The 20065-nt window shown below is 39.2% G+C and overlaps 1 protein-coding gene across 3 annotated transcripts in view; it reads left to right on the top strand.

The window, feature by feature from the left end:
• The window catches only part of LOC125690437 (cytochrome P450 7B1), a 121841-nt gene that overhangs the window by 82368 nt on the left and 19408 nt on the right, over window positions 1-20065 (top strand). For all 3 annotated transcript variants that reach the window (XM_048938767.1, XM_048938769.1, XM_048938768.1), the window contains exon 2: window positions 17951-18087. In XM_048938767.1, the coding sequence (XP_048794724.1) occupies window positions 17951-18087 (137 nt within the window). The remainder of the gene's footprint in view (window positions 1-17950; window positions 18088-20065) is intronic.

The following is a 20065-nucleotide window of genomic DNA, read 5'->3' on the forward strand; positions in this document are numbered from 1 at the left end:
GCAGGCTTCTCCCTAAGGCAAATCTAGACCTGTGGGCTTTACCCGGTCAGGAGAGGCTGTGATTCTCCTTATTGTAAAGCAGCAAAAGCCAAATTTCATTGTTTTTTTTTTTACACATGTATGGAAATCATTCCAGATTTATAGATGAGGTATATGACATGAAGCTTGGTCTTAATATGTTTGTGTGGTTTGTGTGTGGCCTGGTCCTGAGCTTGGGTCATGATGGTTTGAGCTATGCTTGTTGTTGCAGTGGAATGAATGTTTCACACATTGCTCGGTGTCAGTCAGTTCCATCATGAGTTCATCAGCTCTAGCAAACGGTTCAGAGGTATCTACATTACGCTTCTCCCTCCTTCCAAACACACTTAGAGCCCAAGTCATAGAGCAGAAACTCTTCAAGCTACCCAAACACCAAATTAAATTTAAAAAATAACCCATAACAACAAGCAACAATTTTTAAAAAATCCACATTTGGATATTTAGGTCCATAATCTGTCAAAACTACATGCTTAATTGTACAGAGTAGTTTAAATTAAGCATTTGCTTATGTTCTGCAGGGTTTGGAGCCATACATTTAAGCTCAGTGCTTAAAGTTGTTGCCGGTATGTTAAGACTGCAATATTCTAATGTACATGCCCTGAATTATATAATACTACTGAGCACCCTTTCCAATTTTCTTAATGCTGTGAGTCATTCAGCTTCTGGGCATTAGTTAAGTTGTTACATAGATGATTTCCCTCATAATTGTAGGCAGTTTTGCTGCCTTGTTTTTCTCTTTTTCTTTGGCAAACAGTATTGTTTCACTAGTGTTAATAGAGTTGCCTGTTGCTATTCCAAGTGTAGCCAGCTGTGAAGTTGCACTTATAATTGTTATTGCCATGCACTTGGTTATGAAATGCACCTATTGATGACTTCACCAAAATGCAGTCACTGGGCTCAATCCTGGCTAACACTCTTACTTCTTCCTACTGCTCTACCTTTCCATTCGTTTTAAAGGCAGGTCAGGTTGCTTTTTTTTTTTTTTTTAATGTTTTTGTGTAATTCCTCTTGGACATCATTGCCTTTTCCTTCTGAGTACTCCAGGCAGTATTTTCCACCGTTGTCTCAGTTCAGGTTTCTGGTTGGAAGCTGTCATTGCACCTTCTGGTCTCTGATTTCCTTTTTGATGCTGTAGTTGAACACTGAGGTGTACAGGAATGAAGGTCAGAGGTGCAACACTTCTGATTTACCATGGAGCAGCTTCCCAGAATAATACCCATATTTAAGCACTAAAACATTTGACCCGTAACCCGCCTTGGTTGCTGCAATTGACATAATAGCTCCATTTTAATTTTTTTTTTTCCCCATTTGGATCTGATTAGTATTGCAATGGACTTGTTGTGGAGTTAATAGCTATCGTGACAATTTTTATTTCCTAAATGAAACAATGCCCCCTGGTGCTCTAGGATTTGAGAGGTCTGGTTTTATGGTCAAAACAGAAATAAAACCAAATAAAATCTTTTCAGACATATATTTCTTGTGCCTGAATCTGCCAGCTACCACTCATATGCTGTCAATGTCATTCATAGGGGTTGGTGAAGAACTCTGACAGCACTGAGCAACAAAGTCAAAAGGAGAGTAGCATGGAATTGAAGCACACTTGAAACAAGATGCACATTGGTTAGGCAGAGTAAAAGCAAATTACAGAAGAGAAAATAAAATGAAAGGGTCAAGACAAGAAACAGTCTAATCAAAGGAGCAGCTAGAGAAAAGAAAAATTAAAGCTGTCTGCTTAATGAGATGTAAAACCCAGATAGTGATAGAGAAGAAGCAATAACATTAAAAAAATGGAAGTACTTTTTTTCTAAAAAGATTTTCTAAAAGATTTAATAAAGATATTATAAAAAAAAAAAAAAAGGACAGAGAGAGTGTGGAAAAAATACAGTCAGGAGCAATACATTAAAGTGGTGAATCTAAAAATAAAGAGAAAACAGAAGGTATACAGTAAGTGCATGGGTACCACAGAAACTAGGGGAATAAATGTAGTTTGTTATTTTCTGTACACTAACAAAGTAGATTATTAATGCAGTAAACCAGTCTCTCTGGAGTAAAAATGTAAGCTTCTAAGACTGAAATGAAGCAGTTTAGCCTATCACTACCAGCTGAATTTTTAAAAATTAAGGTGCTAAATTATAAAACTGTTCTTGATGGGCAGGGCATGCGAAAGGCAAAGTCATCCCATTGCTTCAGCTGCAAGACTTGCAAGCAGGCTGTGGTCTCATTTCTTCTACAGTTGCAGATAAAGAAATAGCTTAGCTCAGAAGCAGGGATGTCTGCAAATGGCTCTAAGGTAGCTTTATGTTCCCACAGTCCGGGAGCAGCAGTGAGTCAGTCGAGTCCCTCACAGTAACATAGAACAGCCTGAAGGCTACTCTAAATCATCCTGGCTGCCATGACCCCATCGCAGCAGTGTGGAGCTGCTGGGGCATGGTAGAGCCTTGGCTGCGCTTCCCTTGCCTTGGCCATGTCCTCCAGCACAGCCAGGGGAGCTGGCAGGGAGCAGGGGGTCAGCAAGTGGAGAGCAGGGACAGCTTGGAAGCAGCCGCAGCGCCTTTCTGCTGGGAGGTGCTGCTCCTCCTGTGGGGCAGGCGAGGGTCCAGTGCAGGCAGCTGGGGTACTGCAGGAAGCTGACCCAGTGAAGCTGAGAGAGGCTCTGGAACTGTGCACAGGCCAGATTCTGTGGAGGTTTCTGTTACCGTGTTTTACAGATCTGCTTTTCATAGGCTTTTGTGGAGAGTTCTGTGGGATCCCTTTCCCTGGGAATCCCATCACGGTGCTGACTGTGATGTAGATCCTGCTCTGGTGCATGCTGGTGCATGCTGCCACTGCCACAGGCTGCTTTGTTTGTGCACCAGTATTAATCCAGCACTATTGCCTACATGGTATTATTTGGCCTATCCATAGCAATGTGTAAATTGTATGAATGCTTCTATACTGAAGAGCCAAGTTCACAAGTTGTAACTTGTTTTTTAATTTATTTATTTATTTACCCACTCCTAGAAACAAAACATGTATCTCAGATCAGGAGAAAAACATAAGACAGTACCAGGTATCAATAGTAATTTATTTTTGTTTGGTAATTCAACGTGCAAATATTTACAGTTTGGGTTAGGACACCTCGATACTGTTTTCAGTTCCCCTGAGGTGACCCTACATCAGATAGAAGCTACAGTTAGGAGCACGATGTGCTTCCCAACTCTTCTGTAGGTTTCCCAATCTTATTACTTCCATGTCAGCAAAATGTTTGTGGCTTAGGAGAAGATGGTGCTCTTTTCCAAACCAAAGCTCATGCATTCCAAAACCTTCTCCCACGCTGCAGCAAGCAGCCCAGCCTTGTTAGCAGGCTGCTATCAGCATGGGATGCTATCAAACTGACTGGTAATGACAGGCATGCTGTTAGAGGAGACAGTGAGGCAGAGGGACAATTATTACTCCTTGTAAGAATTCCTTTACAACACTTCACTTTGAGTCAGCTAGGTACCCTGTGATGTGTTGGTTTTATAAGTAGTAACCCACCTGTCTTGAATCTCTCTATGGTTATGCAGATAAATACATATATTGATATCGTTTATCATTCCAGATGTATTTTAATAAAAATCTGAGGAGGTGTATTCCCAACTGACTAACAGTCAGTGGAGGAGCAGACAGAGGATTTTTTTCCAATGTGAGGTCACAGACACTCAATCAGTTGCCGCCTCTAATTGCTAAGGGAGAAGGATATGCTCTTCTGACTAGCAAGTGGTAAAAGGATAATTTGGAAGTAGAGGTGCAGTTTGCAAGTTAGGGAACACGGATGCTGTAATCTGTAATAAAACAGGAAGTCTGTTGATACTGTACCTTATAAAATGTTGTCTTTTGTTTATAATTTAGAATACAAGTTTTTAAAGGAAAGACAGAAGATACATCTATAGCACTGGCTGACAAAGTCAGAAGCAATTCAGGGTGTAAATTCACATAGCTCAGTGGGTGCCAGGAGAGCTGTGTGAGCCTGCAGCACTTTTAGCTCTGTCCTGAGGACAGCCAGCATCATCTGCAGGAATCCCTTGCATGGAGGCAGTCGAGCTCCTTGGAAAGGGCTCTGTGCTCCCCTGCCAGCAGCTTCAACTGCGAGTTGTTCAGCACAGGCACTGGTACTGAGGATCTGGTGCTGTCAGATGAGACATGTAACCTCTGTCTGTTGCCTTCAGTCATAACTGAGGGGAAAACTGTTTAATGTTATCTTCAAGTCTGAAAACTGTTAACATCCCAAAATACTGAATATCTTCTGATTCTGTAGTTTGCCTGTTGCTGTCTTCTCTGCAGCCTTTTCAGGTAACACAGATTACGTCAATTCATGTGGACATGCGGGAGATTGTTCAGGTACCTTCTTGCATCCATCCAAACATGAAGACATTCCCACTATAGCGAGCATTTCATCATTTCATTCAGTATTGTCATAAAGCACCAATCAGTTCACCAGGCTGAGCAGTCATTGCAGCTAGTTCTGCTTAACAGAGCAGAGGAACATTTATGGTAGCTTGGGGGAGGCAGTGAAAACTGCTTATTCTCTGTGTTCCCAGCTGACACATGGGTCAGTGTTGGACAGTACTTCCAGAAAATATCCTCTTGCACAGGAGAGCCCCCTTAGCAGGTATCTTTGATTTAACAGCAGGATGGAGCTGAAGTCGTGTCTTTGCATGCAAAAATTCCAGATTGCTTAATAGCTTAATTTTTTTTCCTTGAGGATTGATGAGTTAATCTGTCATTTATTTATTTGAGATAGTTTATGATCTTCAACTCACATATTTTAGTAAGGCATGTTATGTATCATTGTTGCTTTATGTTTCCTATTACTGAAAATTAATTTTTCACACAGTATCTTCATTTAATTAGATAGTACAATCACACATGCATTTTGCATGAATAGGAAGAATCTGTTTTAATTTAGCTATTACATATTTTGCTATCTTGGGTTTTTCAGTTAATATTCCCAAGTTTTTTTGTTTTAGCATAACAATAGTCATATTCATTGCTTCTTACGCTATAACAACAGCACTCAGATGTCAGTTCATAGATTGACATAATCAGCTTTGTCTCTTAATTAGAAAAGAGAATAAAGCTGTTTAGGAGTGTCTATGAATGACAGATGTACCATTAACAGAAGGCTACATTGGATGGGAATGGTGCAAATGCTTGGAATTGAAATGTTAAAATTGTCACTGATAACCTTTCATTTCTAATTTTCATTTTCTTAGGATTCTTATTGAAAAATAATAAAGTCAAAGGTACATGATACAGCATAGAAATTGAACAGTTGTTTGTAAAGCAGAATTCCAGTTCCTTCTGTAAAGACTCAAAATTATAACGAAAGAATCTTTAAGATTTTTCCTGTAGCTAGGGAAACCATTACTCGGGATTTGACCATGCCTTTGGATGCACTCATCGTCACCTGTATGATAGCACTGGTTTTTTTATGAGCAGCAGGACAGAATGACAATTTTAATAGGAGATTCAGAGCACAGGCTGTACCTGACTGCAGCACAGCACATGAAATGAGGCAGTTATTCTGAAGAGTAAAAAACTGACTTTAGTAAGTCCACATTTGGAACTGTTTCTCCATCAGTTCACAATACTGTTCATATCCATCCTTTTGTGAAAGTTGTACTCACAAGACATAATAGCTTTCAGTTTAAGTAAATAAAAATTGTTGAATTTTAGTGAATTTCAAATATTAGGACAATGAGAAGGACCATATGAGAGAAATTCCTTGAGTGTACGCTAAAAAATTGCTCACACTCATGGTTTTCTATACTTGATGAGTGGCCCCACAGCCAGTCTTGGGGGTGGTTCAGCAAGGAGAAGGGTGAATGGATGAGCAACCTGACTGAACTCACACCTTTGCATCCATTTTCATGTAAGGATAGATGAGGTGTCCAGAATTTTTCTTTGCCTGCATCCATTGGCTTTGCACTAGAATGTGTAACACTTATCTCCCCAGTAGATATGTTCTAAACTTGTGAGATTCATGAAGCTCTGCCATTTTAAAGCACATTGTGTTCTGGGTATAGGCTGCCACATCAACTGTTTGGCATTCGGCAATTTAATAAGGTGGGGCTTCAAAACAGGTGTGATAGTGCTCATTTGTAATAGCTGTTTATAAAATATTGAATGTTTCTTAAACTGAACTACTGATTATCATATTCAGTCTTTTACTTGATGGGAAGAGTAAATTGCTGTTTCCTGCTGTGTATGCCAGGGAGCTTAGAGGCAGGAGGTGTATTAATCAGAAGCTGATTGAAGTCACAAAATTTGAATTAGAAAATAGGTTTCAGTTGGAAATTTTACACTGTTGAAGGGCGGTGGTAGTGACGTTTTAAATCATTTCCATGTTAAGCGGTCTAAGAGAAACAGGGGATAGGAAGTCACAATCTGCAAAAGTGCCTTTTGGATGTGGTGTTTGGATTCTACCTGTTGAAGTATATATGACTGAACAGGGCCATGCAAAGCTAGATCTATCAAATTTCAAATCTAAATTTGAATGAAATTGAGATCTATCCTATACTTTTTGAACTAGAGAAGGAAATGATGGAATTGAATATTTATTCAATAATATATATATTTGAATGATGGAATGAAGAATACTTGTTTGGTTTTTTAATTAAATATATATACATATATATATGTATTTTCCAGTTAGTCTAGGACAGTAAATCTTGGTCTCCTCAGAAAGATGATCCTGTTGTAACCCAAGTATTATTTCATGCAGCGAAACAATTTTTTTTTTTTTTTTTTGCCATTTTTATTCCTCTGTTAAGTTCCCAAGTTGACATTTCCTCAGTATAATTTTAAAATCTTGAGGGTCGTATTTGTATTTTCTACTCTCTCTTTCACAGCAGAGGGATTTAAAACATGTTCAGACCCGCAGTGTTCCTGTTATTGTTCCATCTTGCAATCTCCAATTAATATTTTAGCTTTCCGTGAATGCAGAATGAAAATGTATTTCCAATTTACCTAGAATTGGAGTTAGCTAGTTTACCTAAAACTGACACGGATACCGTACGCTAACAAGTACAAAGCCAAGAACTTCTTTGAGGTTTAACCCTTGTGCCCTTGAGCACAATAGAGTTTAGATAAATGCTTTAAAAGGGTGGGTGCAGACCAATTAAAGGAGCATATTTCCCAAGCATCAAACCATTGTTTTCAAGCAATACACCAAAGCTCTTAAATTAATACATATTAAATCTGTTACAGGCTCAGCGGAGTTTTAGGCTCAGGAGAGGGAAAAGCAGATGAGGGCACCCCATGGGGAGACCAGGGGGGCTGTCTGTGAGCAGCCCAGCCCATTTCCCAGCTTGCAGGGTGTCTGCAGGCAGCCCCACAAAACTCCACCAGGAACAGAGGGGCACCACCACCCCTTCACTGGTCCTGCTGGAGCAGGGAGCTCTGTGAGCACACCGAGGGGGCTGCAGCTGCCTCCGTTCTGGTATTTGCTAAATAAAACTGAAGAACAGCTGTTTGGTGGGAAATATATTGAAGGGTCTTTTTTATTTTTGTTTTTAATAATTCGAAATAAAAATATTTTAGGGTATTTGAGAATCTTCCCCACAATGAGAGATCTGGTTTCAGGTTAGTAGTACCCATGACTGTTTAGTAAAAGACTGCACTTTATATCCAGTCAGACCAAATGGTGGCTGATGCCGCTGTTACAGAGTGTGCAGCTCAAGTAATAGAAGAGTGCTTCTCATACGTACAGCCTTGTGAAAGGAATCACTGCCCAGCCCAAGGAACATCATTTGCAAATCAAGTGTGTTGCCCCTAATTGTGAAAGCTTGTTAAGAAATGGAGGGGATTTATCAGGCTATGATAAAAATCTATCTTGGGAAGGACCAAACTGGTCTTGTATGCTGGTGCGGAGCTAGAGTGGAATTTGGGGAAGGAAAAGTTGGAGGGGAAGGATTCAATGGAAATGAGGAACAAAATAGGCAATTTTTGGAAGAAGAGGAGAGATTTGAGGGAAGAACATAGAAGCACATCTATGGATAGAGAAGAAAAGGAGATGTTACAGCTGGTGAGGAGCAGAAGAGGAACTCAGATTGCAAGTTGCTTTCTTCTGAATTTCCTATATTCTGTGCTGAGAAAAATAAAAACTGAATTTGGAGAGTGCATGGAGGCAAAGATGACAGAAGATAGCTAGGATTTCAAATACAGCATCAATTTGGATGGAGAAACAGATATTAATCTAGGCTGGTGGCATAGGGAGGTAAAGCAGAAGAAAAGAAATTTGTAGTGGAGAGTTAAATTTCATGGCTGTTTATCCTAAAGTGCAATAGATTTGAGAAGGTAGAAGGGAAAGAGAAAAAACAAGGCTCTGGAATGTAAGCATGTGTAATTCTTTAACAGTAAAGAAAACATGACCTTCTGATAAAATGTTCATCTGAAAAGCATTAAGGTTTTTGAACCATTCAGTACTGCATTCAGCTGTTGTTTTCCTGCAGTGTATGCATTAGTGGCAAGATTTGTCTCCTTCTCTCAGTGCACCATCTCGACCGTGTTTGCAAATAGGTGGACTAGGTAGGGTATCTGGGAGATTTTTGTATTTGTTCAGCTCTTCAGACTATTCTTTGGAATCTTTCAATACACCTATGAGCAAAATGTGTATGTTCTGACAGTTAATTCTGTACTACGATTCACAGAATGTTAGACATCCAAAACTGCCAGGGAGAAGAGGGCAATTACTTTTAGGCCTCCCTCTGCTACTAGGCACCCAGTTGGGGACCACATGGTCATAACTGTGGAAGTCATTAAATTGTTAGTGAAAATCTTCCTACCTGCTTTCCATCTTCTTTAAACATTAATTTTTTTTCCCCCCCCAATTCATACAGAGCTATACATATGCAGATTTCAAGCCAGAGAATGTGGCCCTGTTTTCCTACTTAATTACCCTGACAAATAAGAAGTGGGCTGCTGGTATTTGCAAATCATGTGCATGGTAGGCAGAGCAAGTGGAAAAAGAGCATTCTGCAGGATTCCTTTGGAGGCAACTCAGCTCAGAAGGATGACCATGATTGTAACATCAGAAGTTTATTACAATAAAACTAAATGTTTCTCTTACTGTTTAAAAAAAAAAATGTTATCTATACTCAATTTTTCCTACAGTGAAAATACTCTCTGGGTGCATAACTTTGCATGTAAGTATAGAAATAAGTTTTCTTATATACACATCGTTTGTGTACAAAAACGTACACAACACACACACATGCATTTTAGTGAATCACAATTGCTTGTTGAAAATGGCAGATGCTCCCTGTATGGGGAATGGACAGAGGGAGTATTTCATTGACACTGGTCCATCTCCCAAGTGAAGATCAGTTATATGAGATAGGGTGCAGGCGTACACTATAGGAAGGCTGTTCCTGTGTCAGGCAAAGAGGCAACAGATGGATGTAGGCAGATAGGAGGCCACAGTGGATGGACTCTGTGTGCGTTATGGATGTGCTCTGCAGTAGCTGTGATGATGTGCAGGATTCAAGAAGAGATTTAATTGAAGATGAGCTGCAAGGGAAGCCAGATGGACAATAGTAGGACTAGGAGTGTATTGCAGGAGGCTCCCCAGACCTGAATAGCAGCTTGGTATGAGAAGCATAGTTGCAGGGCAAAGGGCTCAACAGCATGGGCAAATCCACTGAGGAACCTGGGAAAGGATGGGCAGCAAGGCTGGGAGGGTACAGAGGGATCATGGGGAGGAGGAAAAAGGTGGTAAATTAGTAGACCAGGAAAACTGACCTGGACAAGTGTGTAGAATGGAAGGTGCGAATGGAGTGAAAAACCAAGCGTGGGAGCACTCATGAAAGAGTTTGGGAGTGGTAGAGGATTCATCAGCTGCCACCTAGGTGAGCTGCTCGAGAAGCTGGACATGAGCCAGCAGTGTGCACTTGCAGCCCAGAAGGCCAACTGTATCCTGGGCTGCATTTAATAAGGGGTGGCCAGAAGGGAGAGTGATTGTCCCCCTCTTGGGGAGAGGTTGTGGATGCCCCATCCCTGGAAGCATTCAAGGCCAGGCTGGATGTGGCTCTGGGAAGCCTGGTCTGGTGGTTGGCTACCCTGCATGTAGCAGAGAGTTTGAAACTAGATGATCACTGTGGTCCTTTTCAACCCAGGCCATTATATTATTCTTTGATATGATATGATTCTATGCATGTTTCTACTTCCAAAAAAACCTTCCGCACATTTTCTATCTACTGATAGTAGAGAACTTCAAGATATCCAGCTTAACCAAGATGCAAGACTTCTGGACAGCTCACTTACATGAAATGAAGCCTATTTTCAATACCTGTTTTGTTTAAATGCACATCCTTTGTTATCTAGCATTCATAATGTTTCAGGGGAAATTATAATTGATTTTTACCATTTTTTCTCTTCTGAAATTCCATACTTTGTACTCAAGGAAAAATACAGTTGATTGCACATAGAAGATGCAGTATCGTTATGCAATATTCTCCTCCTTTCCCTTGTTAACATGGTTTTTTTAATGTGATGAAGTCCCACCACTGTTTCTGAAATTGCCTGAATTTATTTGTTTGCTCTTTATTACGTAAGGAATGATTTCTGCATCTTTGAATATATTTCTGTGTGGAGTGCTGACATTCTTATCCACACTTCACTTGTCATTTCTAGGCCAGACGGTTAATATGATTTCCTACTTTGAGCTACTTACTGTGTACAGTTTTAACATGTGTTGCAGTAAGGCAATATATTAAAGTACAGAAATGGATTATGGAAGAGATAGATATCAGACGAGAGTTGTTGGGTTCTCTTGGGTGAAGTCAATCAATGTGCAGTGTAAATATGTTCCTGATAGTGCTAAAAGGAAGTATTGGTAAATTTGTATTCTGATCCATCCCCTTTAACATGAATGCAGGGGAAAAAAAGCATTTGTGTTTGTGGATAATATTAAGAGGAGGGGCTGCAAACCTGCAAAGGAGGGATTTAGCGTTCCAAATGGCAAACTGAAAAAATAGAGGACTAATCAGCAGCATCTGGATAGGACCAGGATCTTTTCTCTGGGAAAGGGCTGAAGGCTGTAATGATTCCTAACCTGGGTTTTTCTCAACACCATAGAGATATTGCATGGAAAGCTGAGGTTGTGCTGGGATGCAGATGCCCGCAAGATGCTTGAGGTAATCGCTGTGCAGTGCTCAGTGCAGGCATGGTGCTTCCAAAGGGGAGGGGAAAATCAAGACGGCAGGAGTGTGAGAACATAGAGGTGCAGAAAACAGTTGTGAGGAAATTCTGTAAGAAACTGGAGTTGCTTAACCTAAGGAAAACTAAAGGAGAAGACTATGAGTACCTTTGAATATATAAAGTGCTCCTGTTGAAAGGGGTGAAGGTGGTTATTTTTTCTCTTATCCTCTTTAGACAAAATCAGAAGTAGAGGACTTGAAGTGCAACATGAAGATAAAGGGTAGACGTGAGGGGAAATTTTCTGATGGTAAGGACAGATTGCTTGGGAAGACTGGAAATTCTATTACTGAATATCTGCAAGAGCAGCATGGGTGAATATGAGCAAGGATGTTGGCATGCAGTAGCCTATCTGGAATACAAGGCATGGAGTAAGGATCTGCTCTGGATCCCTTCCTAACTTGAACTGTTTTAATTTGGTTAAAGCTGAACTAAGATAGAACGGGACGGGACAAGTGATTTCAAATATCAAGATATAATAAAATAACTGTGGGCTTGACTGGGGAATGTGCTGAGCAGTCATGGCTGCTCTTACTGACTTCACCCAGAGCAAAGACAGTGTAGAATTTCAGAGGCAAGGCCACAAGCACTGAATCAGTATTAAGTTCTATTACTGCTGAACAATTTTTGCATTAACTGAGTATTTTCCATTACTCCAATTCTGGCTGCTACGAAACTTCACATTACATTTTGTGTAGAACCCTTCTTGGAATTTTCAACCTCTGACAAGACTGAGCCAAAAGGGCTTTTCCAGTAGGTTTCCATTTTTAAACTGTTCCTCAAAATGATGATTTCCCATCTTTGGGGTTTTTAGGCAACGCTCCAACCAGTCACTATAAGTAGTGGTTGTATTTGTGGTTGTATTCTTCCACACAGAACTTTGATGAGGTGATATGTGTAATGTGAACCTATAGCTGCTAAGATAATGTAGCCTAAAAAAAAAAACGCAAAATAAAAAACTTCCTAGGTAGCAGTATTTCAGAGCTACTGAATATGTTGCTAAGTACAGGTATTTGGGGGATTTTTAGGGATGATCCAAATGAGAAGAGGGAAAAGAAAAAAAGAGATTCCTGTGAAGAACTGATTGCGGTGGAAGTTAGAGCACAAACAAAAAGCTTGCATGCTTTTACAGAAGAGGAGTATTTTAGTTAAAAAAAAAACAACAGAACTTTTTGCCAAAAAAAAATCTGTCAGTAAAAAGATTGCATTTTTCTGCGTGGAGAAAAAAAAAAGACACAAGAAATATTCACTGCTTGGTTTTCATCAGCACGCTTTTTTTGGAAAAGCAGACAAATTTTTTCTTTGATGTGCTCACAGGTGCATTTTCCAGGTGTAGCCATTGTTTTTTGACATTTTTTAAGCTGAAATTATGTGAATAACATTGCAAAATCATCCTGTGTTCTCCTCTCGTTGGCATGCTGTCACAGCACATCAAGAAATGAGCACTGCAGAGGGCTCTGTCCTGGGTTAGCCATAACAGGGGACAGCAAGAGATTCATCCCCTCTTGGGCTCTTTTCCACTTCATTAGGAGTGATCTTTATCCTCCAAAAAGACAGGAGGTTATCTGCACTTCACCTAGACGAAGGTGCAGGCAGTGGGCAGTGTGCTTTTCATTTCCATGTGTGAGGAGAGATCTTCTTCAATGAGTCTATCCTGTGTCCCCCTGCCAAGCTACAGCCCAGTGCATCCATTTGCTTACACAAACTTGCAAATATTGATCAGGTAGGAGCAACAGCTGATCCTTACCTCTGTAGGAGTGCTCAGTCAAGGAATTCAAAGGTGAAAAACTATATTACCAAAGTGCGTGTCCATCTAATTCTGCAGGAAGTACTTTTTAATATTACATGTATTCAGTCCAGAAAATTTAGAATTCCAGGGTATCACTGAGGCAAATAATTTTGACGAGGTAATTAAGGCGTACGTAGTTTTGAATGTGTCAAAAATTTTTATTGTGATCAAATGTTTGAAAGAAAATGGGGGGGAGGGGGGTTGGTTTGTCCTCTCATAGATGCAGAACACCTAATGCTGTGAAGAGGTTTGGGAGAAACTAACTGCCAAATGTAAAAAAAAAAAAAAAAGAAGGAAAGAAAGAAAGATAGACTTGCTGGTTTTCTCCTGTCCTAAGTTTCCCATGTCTCTTTTTTATAATACAACAAGACACTCCAGACATCACATTTCTGGGGATTACCTTTGTTGGGGTTGAAGCCTTTGGCCTCATTCTTTTCCTCACTGTTAGAGTGCTCATAAGCCCCTGGAAAGACACTGTCTGTCATGTCTTGTTGCTTAAATATTGTGATCGAGCCTGTGAATAATCTCAGACTGATCTGACATGCTCATAATAGCTTTTGTTCTACTCCTGCACCCATACATTTCCATTCCTTGAGGTCCCTCAGCATGGTCTGTTCCAGTATTTACACAGAATGTGGCAGTTGGACCAAAAGTGCTACAGGGAAATCAGACCAACACCTTTTATTTTTGTGGATGGTAATAATTTAGAAAGTGAAAATGGCCCCTCTGTGGCAAATGATAATCTCCAGTCTTTTCTGGGCCCTTTTCCTCCCTAGCTTGAGGATTCTTTCACCCGCTGGTGAAAGTTGCAGTGAAGCAGCAGTTCCCCACTGAGTGACATTGCCATCTATGGCTTTTTCGGTTGTTCTTTGTGCAGCGTTGGCTGCGCTCGCACCAGATGCCAATCATACACCACCAGTGGATTTGCAAGATTATAGGACAGGAAAAAAGATGAAGGTTAAGCACAGGGCACAATAGAGATTACTTATGGTAATGAATTGTATAATTTTTCTAGACAGATCTGGATTAATGTTTATCCCAGGCAAGAGATTACTGTATGTCTGATTCTAGTTGTAAACAGACATTATTAAACAGAAGGTTCATGTTCATGAAATGCGACTATGGGTGTTAAAGCACTTATGATTTATTATGTGCAAAGAGAAAAATTAACCTGTTCATCTGCTGTAGTACTAGATGCTCTGTGGAGTTTTGCATAATTTGGAAGGCATCTGCTCCTTTGAAATAAAAATAATGAGTGAAAGATTCTTCTCTCGTTTACACTGATCCAATGCCCTGCACTGCACAGGAGTTACAGTGATGTAACCAGCAAAAGAATAGACCTGAATACTTCTATAAGCAATAGCATTTCTACTAGAGATAAATGTTGGCAAGGTCTGTTTTCTTGTGAATCTTTATATTTTTTCTTGAAGAATTATAGAAAAAAATACGTTAGTAGTCGGAGAGCTTCAGAAATAATGACCTTGTTTGAATTTCCCAAATAATTCGCTTTTGCTAATGGAAAATAATATTTAGAGAACTTTGGCATAAAAAATAAATATTTTCATTCATTTTTCACATAATTAATGTTGCAGCCCATTTTTCTTCTTTTTTATTTAAGCACTGCAGAATAGGCACAACATTCACATTGCTTGTGCTGCTTCAGCTTCTTAACTAAATAATCATACCTGAATTAGTGACTGAATTTTTTTAAGTGAACTCAAATGTATCTCTTAAGGAAACTGTAAACAAACTCCAAAACTTCACTTCTTTGATTGAGTAGAATTACAACTTTATTATTTGCTAACAAGGAAATATCTTTTCAAATAAAAGCAGAGGTAAATTGCAGATATCTGTCTGTTCAGTTTATGTACACACCATATTTGTAGCCGGATGATTTCTTGCAGAACGCCATTTGGAGTCATCCATTTAGCAATGGTGGATAATACAGCAGTGCTGGTTTCCCTCCATTTGTTAGGTGATTTTCCTACTTCTAGATTTTACAGTGAGTGTGTTGCTGATGCTTTATTTGTAAAATTCAGTCATATGTCAGAAATCTGACCGTTAAGTTTTACAGACTTCAAATGGACTTCTCATGAAAGAATAAATATACATACAAATATTTTGTATGTGTGCAAAAATAAGCCAATATGCAGGGAAAAAAAAACAAAAAACAAACAAAAAAAAACAACCTAAATGGAACATGGAATAAATATTATGAGATACTAAGTGTGTAAGGCGAATTAAGATATAAGTGGTTAAACTAGATATGAGTCCGTCATGCATAGGACTGTTAGGTCGTAAGTTCTCAGTGCTTGAATTAAAAAAGCTGCAATCTAAAATTGCCATCAAAACACTTCATGTTTCTTTTTTTTTTCTTTTTTAATTCATATATATGTTACGTTTGATGCAAAAAAAAATAGGCCGTGAGAAAGTGGTAACTTTTTTTTAACATTTTTCAACATTTGTTGGTCTAACTACCACATTTCATAAAGGCTGTGAAGCGTGAGCTCTAAGTTAAAGTATGTGAGCAAATTTAATTGATGGGGAGAAGTTTGCGTAGACTTTGCTGGTGATTCAGACCAATCGCTGTGAAAGCATTGCATCACCCTAAAGCCTGTACAGAGTTTTGAGCACAGGTTTCAGGCAGCTCAGGTAAGGTGAGCAGTACTGCCTGAATGTGTGTGCATTGAAGCATGTCTAGGGGAGCAGGAAAACCTGCACCGTGCTGTGTCTTGGCGCACTATAAGTCATTAAGATGACCTCCGTCTCCCAAAGAGCAGCGAAGATGGGAATGAAGACACATTTCTGTGAGCAGCCTGCTATGGGTCGTAAGTTAAAGAGGTGCTGCATTTCCCTGTGAAGCACACGGAGCCCAGCCGCGGTGTTTAACGGCGCTAAGCTCATCGCTGCTGAGCTGAACGCGGCTGAAGCGAACGATGACCCTCACGTCTTGGTGATGGCAAAATGTCTCCCTGATGTGATCCCGCGGACTTGGGAGCATTAAGATAATTTCCCCCTGGATCTCTGAGCTGCGTCCTCTTTACCCGGCGGAAAGCTGGTGAAGAATACAGCTTTTGACCGACTGACAGAACGTGCAGTGGGAAATGAGATGCGTTAAATTAGAATATGACAAAAAGCCTATCTAAATATCTGTCACAGGGCTACGAACGGGGTGTCACCCAGGAAAGGAAAGCAGACCGCAGGTGGGACTGCATAGTCAGGGGGAAAAATTGGTAAATCATCCAGATTTGTTACAGGCTTTGAGGGGATAATTAAGGATATCGAGTGGGCTGCTACACTTCCAGGGCTGGTGATCCCTCTCATGTAATCTCAGATTAGTTCTTGTCTTGTCTACACCGAGCGCAGAATTAAGCAATACAAAGTTTGCTGCCCCAGTGTAGTAAATCATGGGGTTATGTGCCTGTGAGAGGATGCATAGCATGTTGGCTTATGCAAGACACGAAAGAGAAAGGGTGCACCTTTCCCACAATAAAGAAACCATCACAAAACAAACAACAAAGCCCCAACCCTCAGAACTCCAAGAAACAAACAAATGAAAAAAAAAACCAGCAGTGCAAATGTGCGGGATGTAAATTTTTCTGGTTGCTACAAGAATGTTTGCAAAATGATTTTCTGGAAAACCAACATCTGTAATTAGTAGCCAGTGAAACAGAAGGAGCTCAAGGCGTGCAGTGTGGTTTGGCTGCATCTGTTCATTTTTAACTGAATTTGTAACAACTTTTTGCAGTGCGAGTGCAAATCACGGGCTTGTAATTTGCTCCTTGGAAAGTTTTGATTAGAAAAATAGAAAATGTAAGTTCAACATATCACGTTTACGTTTTGTTTTATTTCTGTGTGAGCAGTTCACGGGAGAATGTGACTATGATAGGGTTAATCCAGCTACACAAAAATCCATGCTGTGTATGATAGTAGTAAAGCTTGTGATCCCTTGATCTTTGATTAGATCCGAGCTAGTAAATATCTTGTTTAATCAGAATGAGTTGTTCTGCATGTAGTATAAGTCACCTTCACAGATGGGATGTAGCAACAGAGTTGTTCGTGAATATTTGTTTAAATCCTTTCCAGAGCAAGCATGCTTTATGTTTCTTTGTTGTAAATCAGATTGAAGCAAGTAAAGACCAGCACGGAGGAAAGGCATCTACTTGCAGTTAGGATTAGGACAGCGTTAACCTCTTTTCCTTTGCAAGGGAAAATGTAACTTAAAAGAGTCTTGAAAGGTATTTTAAGCTGTTCTGCAAACATAACCAACACAGCGTGACTGCTTGTTCAGGCTGGGTCACAAATACAGTTATCTAGAATTTCATCTTAAAATGTTCATGCAGGTTTCTAGCTTAGCAGACTATAAATATGCAGAGACTGTGATTTATTACGGTGAATGTTCAGCCTCTATTATTATTCTATATATTAAAGATACGTAGTTAGAACAGTAGCTGTTTTGTATGCTGGTAAACAGGAATTCTTAAAACCTTATCTGTAAAGCTATTTGTTTTGTGTGTTACGTCAGCGTCCTATTTACCTAAATCTGTCATAAATGCCTTCTGATACGCCTCTCTTTGACATGCAAAATATTGAAAATGAGAGGACTCCTCTCTCTGAGATTTTCGTCAATATGTAATTTTTCCGTGTTCATAACTTTGTGGTAATAACTGGAAAACCTGTAGTTAAACGTGTCTCAATTTCTCACTCTTATTTTTCATAATCACCGCACAGAGCCTTTTGTGCTCAGAGGTGTGATTAGACTTAACCTGCCGTCGTATCTGAAGAGCTTTCTGTACAAAATATTATACATTGAGGTCTGACTGTGATACATAAATAGATATAAAGATGAGTTGCCCTGTCGCCAAAGCTCACTCCTGATGATTTTTTTTTTTATGTTTTCAACAGGAAGACTGGAGAGCCCCCACTAATAAATGGATGGATTCCTTACCTGGGGAAGGCTCTGCTTTTTAGAAAAGATGCTTTCAAATTCTTACTGGATCAGCAAAAGAAACTTGGAGATATTTTCACTGTACATATTGCTGGTGAGAAATGTTTCAGTAATTCTCTTGGTTTTTCCATCAGTGATATTAAATAGCAATTCAGATGCTTACTTTAGAATCTTATGTAACTAAAAACATTCCTCTGTAGCACAGGACACAATATGTTAAATTCAAATGTATTATAATGTCATAAGTATCCACAGGATTTAATTATGAGTATGTGTATTTGTATGTAGCTGTAGGTATACATGCATATCAACGGAATTTGTAGTGTAATGTAGGAACACATCTAAATGTGTATTGCTTTTTTCCTAAGGAAGGCAAAACTAACATCATCTTGACACTGCACAGAAAAAATATCAGATTAAATTTAGAAAACACTTTAGAAAAAAAAGTGCAGGATATGTTCTCACACATTCTACAACTGGTTGACAGGAACACAAGGGAATGAATGACACATTGACTCAGTGATACAATCAGGACTAGAACACAGAAACTTCCCATTGCCAGTCTCTTACTCTGATCGTGCTTGCGGAAAATAACAATATAATAAAGTATGATACAACCTTGCTGCTTTCTGTATTTATAGCTGTTTTACTACACTAGCTTGAATACAGACGTTTGAGTGATTTCACGTAGATGCTTAAAAGCATAAGGAAAGCACAGAAGGAAACTGGATTTTTGAATGAAAACTAAATATATAAATTTAGATATATACCTGTGTGTATACACATACACACTTTTTACTAAAATCAACTTAAAATCAACTAGTTTCCTTTGTTCAGGAAAAGATAAACTCTTACCTGACAGGGTCAGTAGAATGGAGCTTTTGCCCCTCCTGAAAGCTGAGATCCTTGTTCAAATGATCAGTTTTATAGTTGCATCAATTATTATTTCAGAGTCCTCTACCCCACTTTTAGCTATCCTTGTATTTTTAAAGAGTTTCAAAGAAAAATGAAAGTACAAAGTTTGCTTTGTAATTTTTTTGATGGTGACATTATTTTTAGTTTTCCATTTAATTATTTTGCAATACAATTTTTTTCCTTCGAAAATCAAGTAATTTGCATGCAGTATGTTTAATTAATACATTTTTACTCCCTCTTATTGTGTTCTTTGTCTTTTAGAAGGGCATTTTTACTGCTGTTAACTGTGCTTTTTTATTCATTTGTGTTGTTTTTTTTCCTTTGGAAACTGGTATGTTTAGATATTTCTGTATCTTGAAAATGAGTTCATCTACAAGACTAACTTTTTTGTGAAATATTCTCTTTTTTATTGTTGATGTACATTCATACTACACACAGTAATGGCTTCTTATGAGTCAAAATTAATAATTATTGAAAGACTCTCAGTGCATTCACAAAAGGAAATGCAGTCACGCCTGAGAATCCGTAATGTGTTTAATTAAATATTTTTTTATTTTTATTGTTTTGTTTAAGACTGTATTTAGAGATTTGTGTCTTTCAGCAATCTGTGAACATAATTTAGTTTAACTAATTTCTGTTGGCACAATAAACGGAATTCCTTTTCTACTAATCCCCCTGTGTTTAAGCATTCTGAGGAAACCTTCGTTGATGCAGGTTAAAGCAAATAGTGAGTTATGGATGTCATTTCAACCCTATACAGAGAAGTCTTTGATTCTGTGAATTGGTCGTATCAGAGATGCTATCTTGACTTCTTTCCAGTCTAAAAATACTGACCATCAGGACTTCACTAAGCAGAAACGGCCTGTCAGCCACAACTCAGAAGGGAAGACGAAGCCAGTTAGTAGCTCGTATCCTGTCTTGATGTTGAGATGTACAGGCTTTCTGTGCATCTCTTTGATTTGACAAAGATGATGTTTGTATGCTCAGCAAACATAACGCAGCCGGCTGTGTATGTGCTATCATTGCTTTACCCCCCTGGTGAGGGACTACAGGTCCTGTCAACAAATCCTATCAATATGTATTGTTCTAATTATTGGCTCTCAAAGTAGTTCATTTGGAAAATGTGGAACGATGCTTGGAGTTTCTGGCATTGCCCC

The sequence above is a fragment of the Lagopus muta genome, chromosome 3, assembly GCF_023343835.1.
Source record: "Lagopus muta isolate bLagMut1 chromosome 3, bLagMut1 primary, whole genome shotgun sequence".
NCBI lineage: Eukaryota > Metazoa > Chordata > Aves > Galliformes > Phasianidae > Lagopus > Lagopus muta.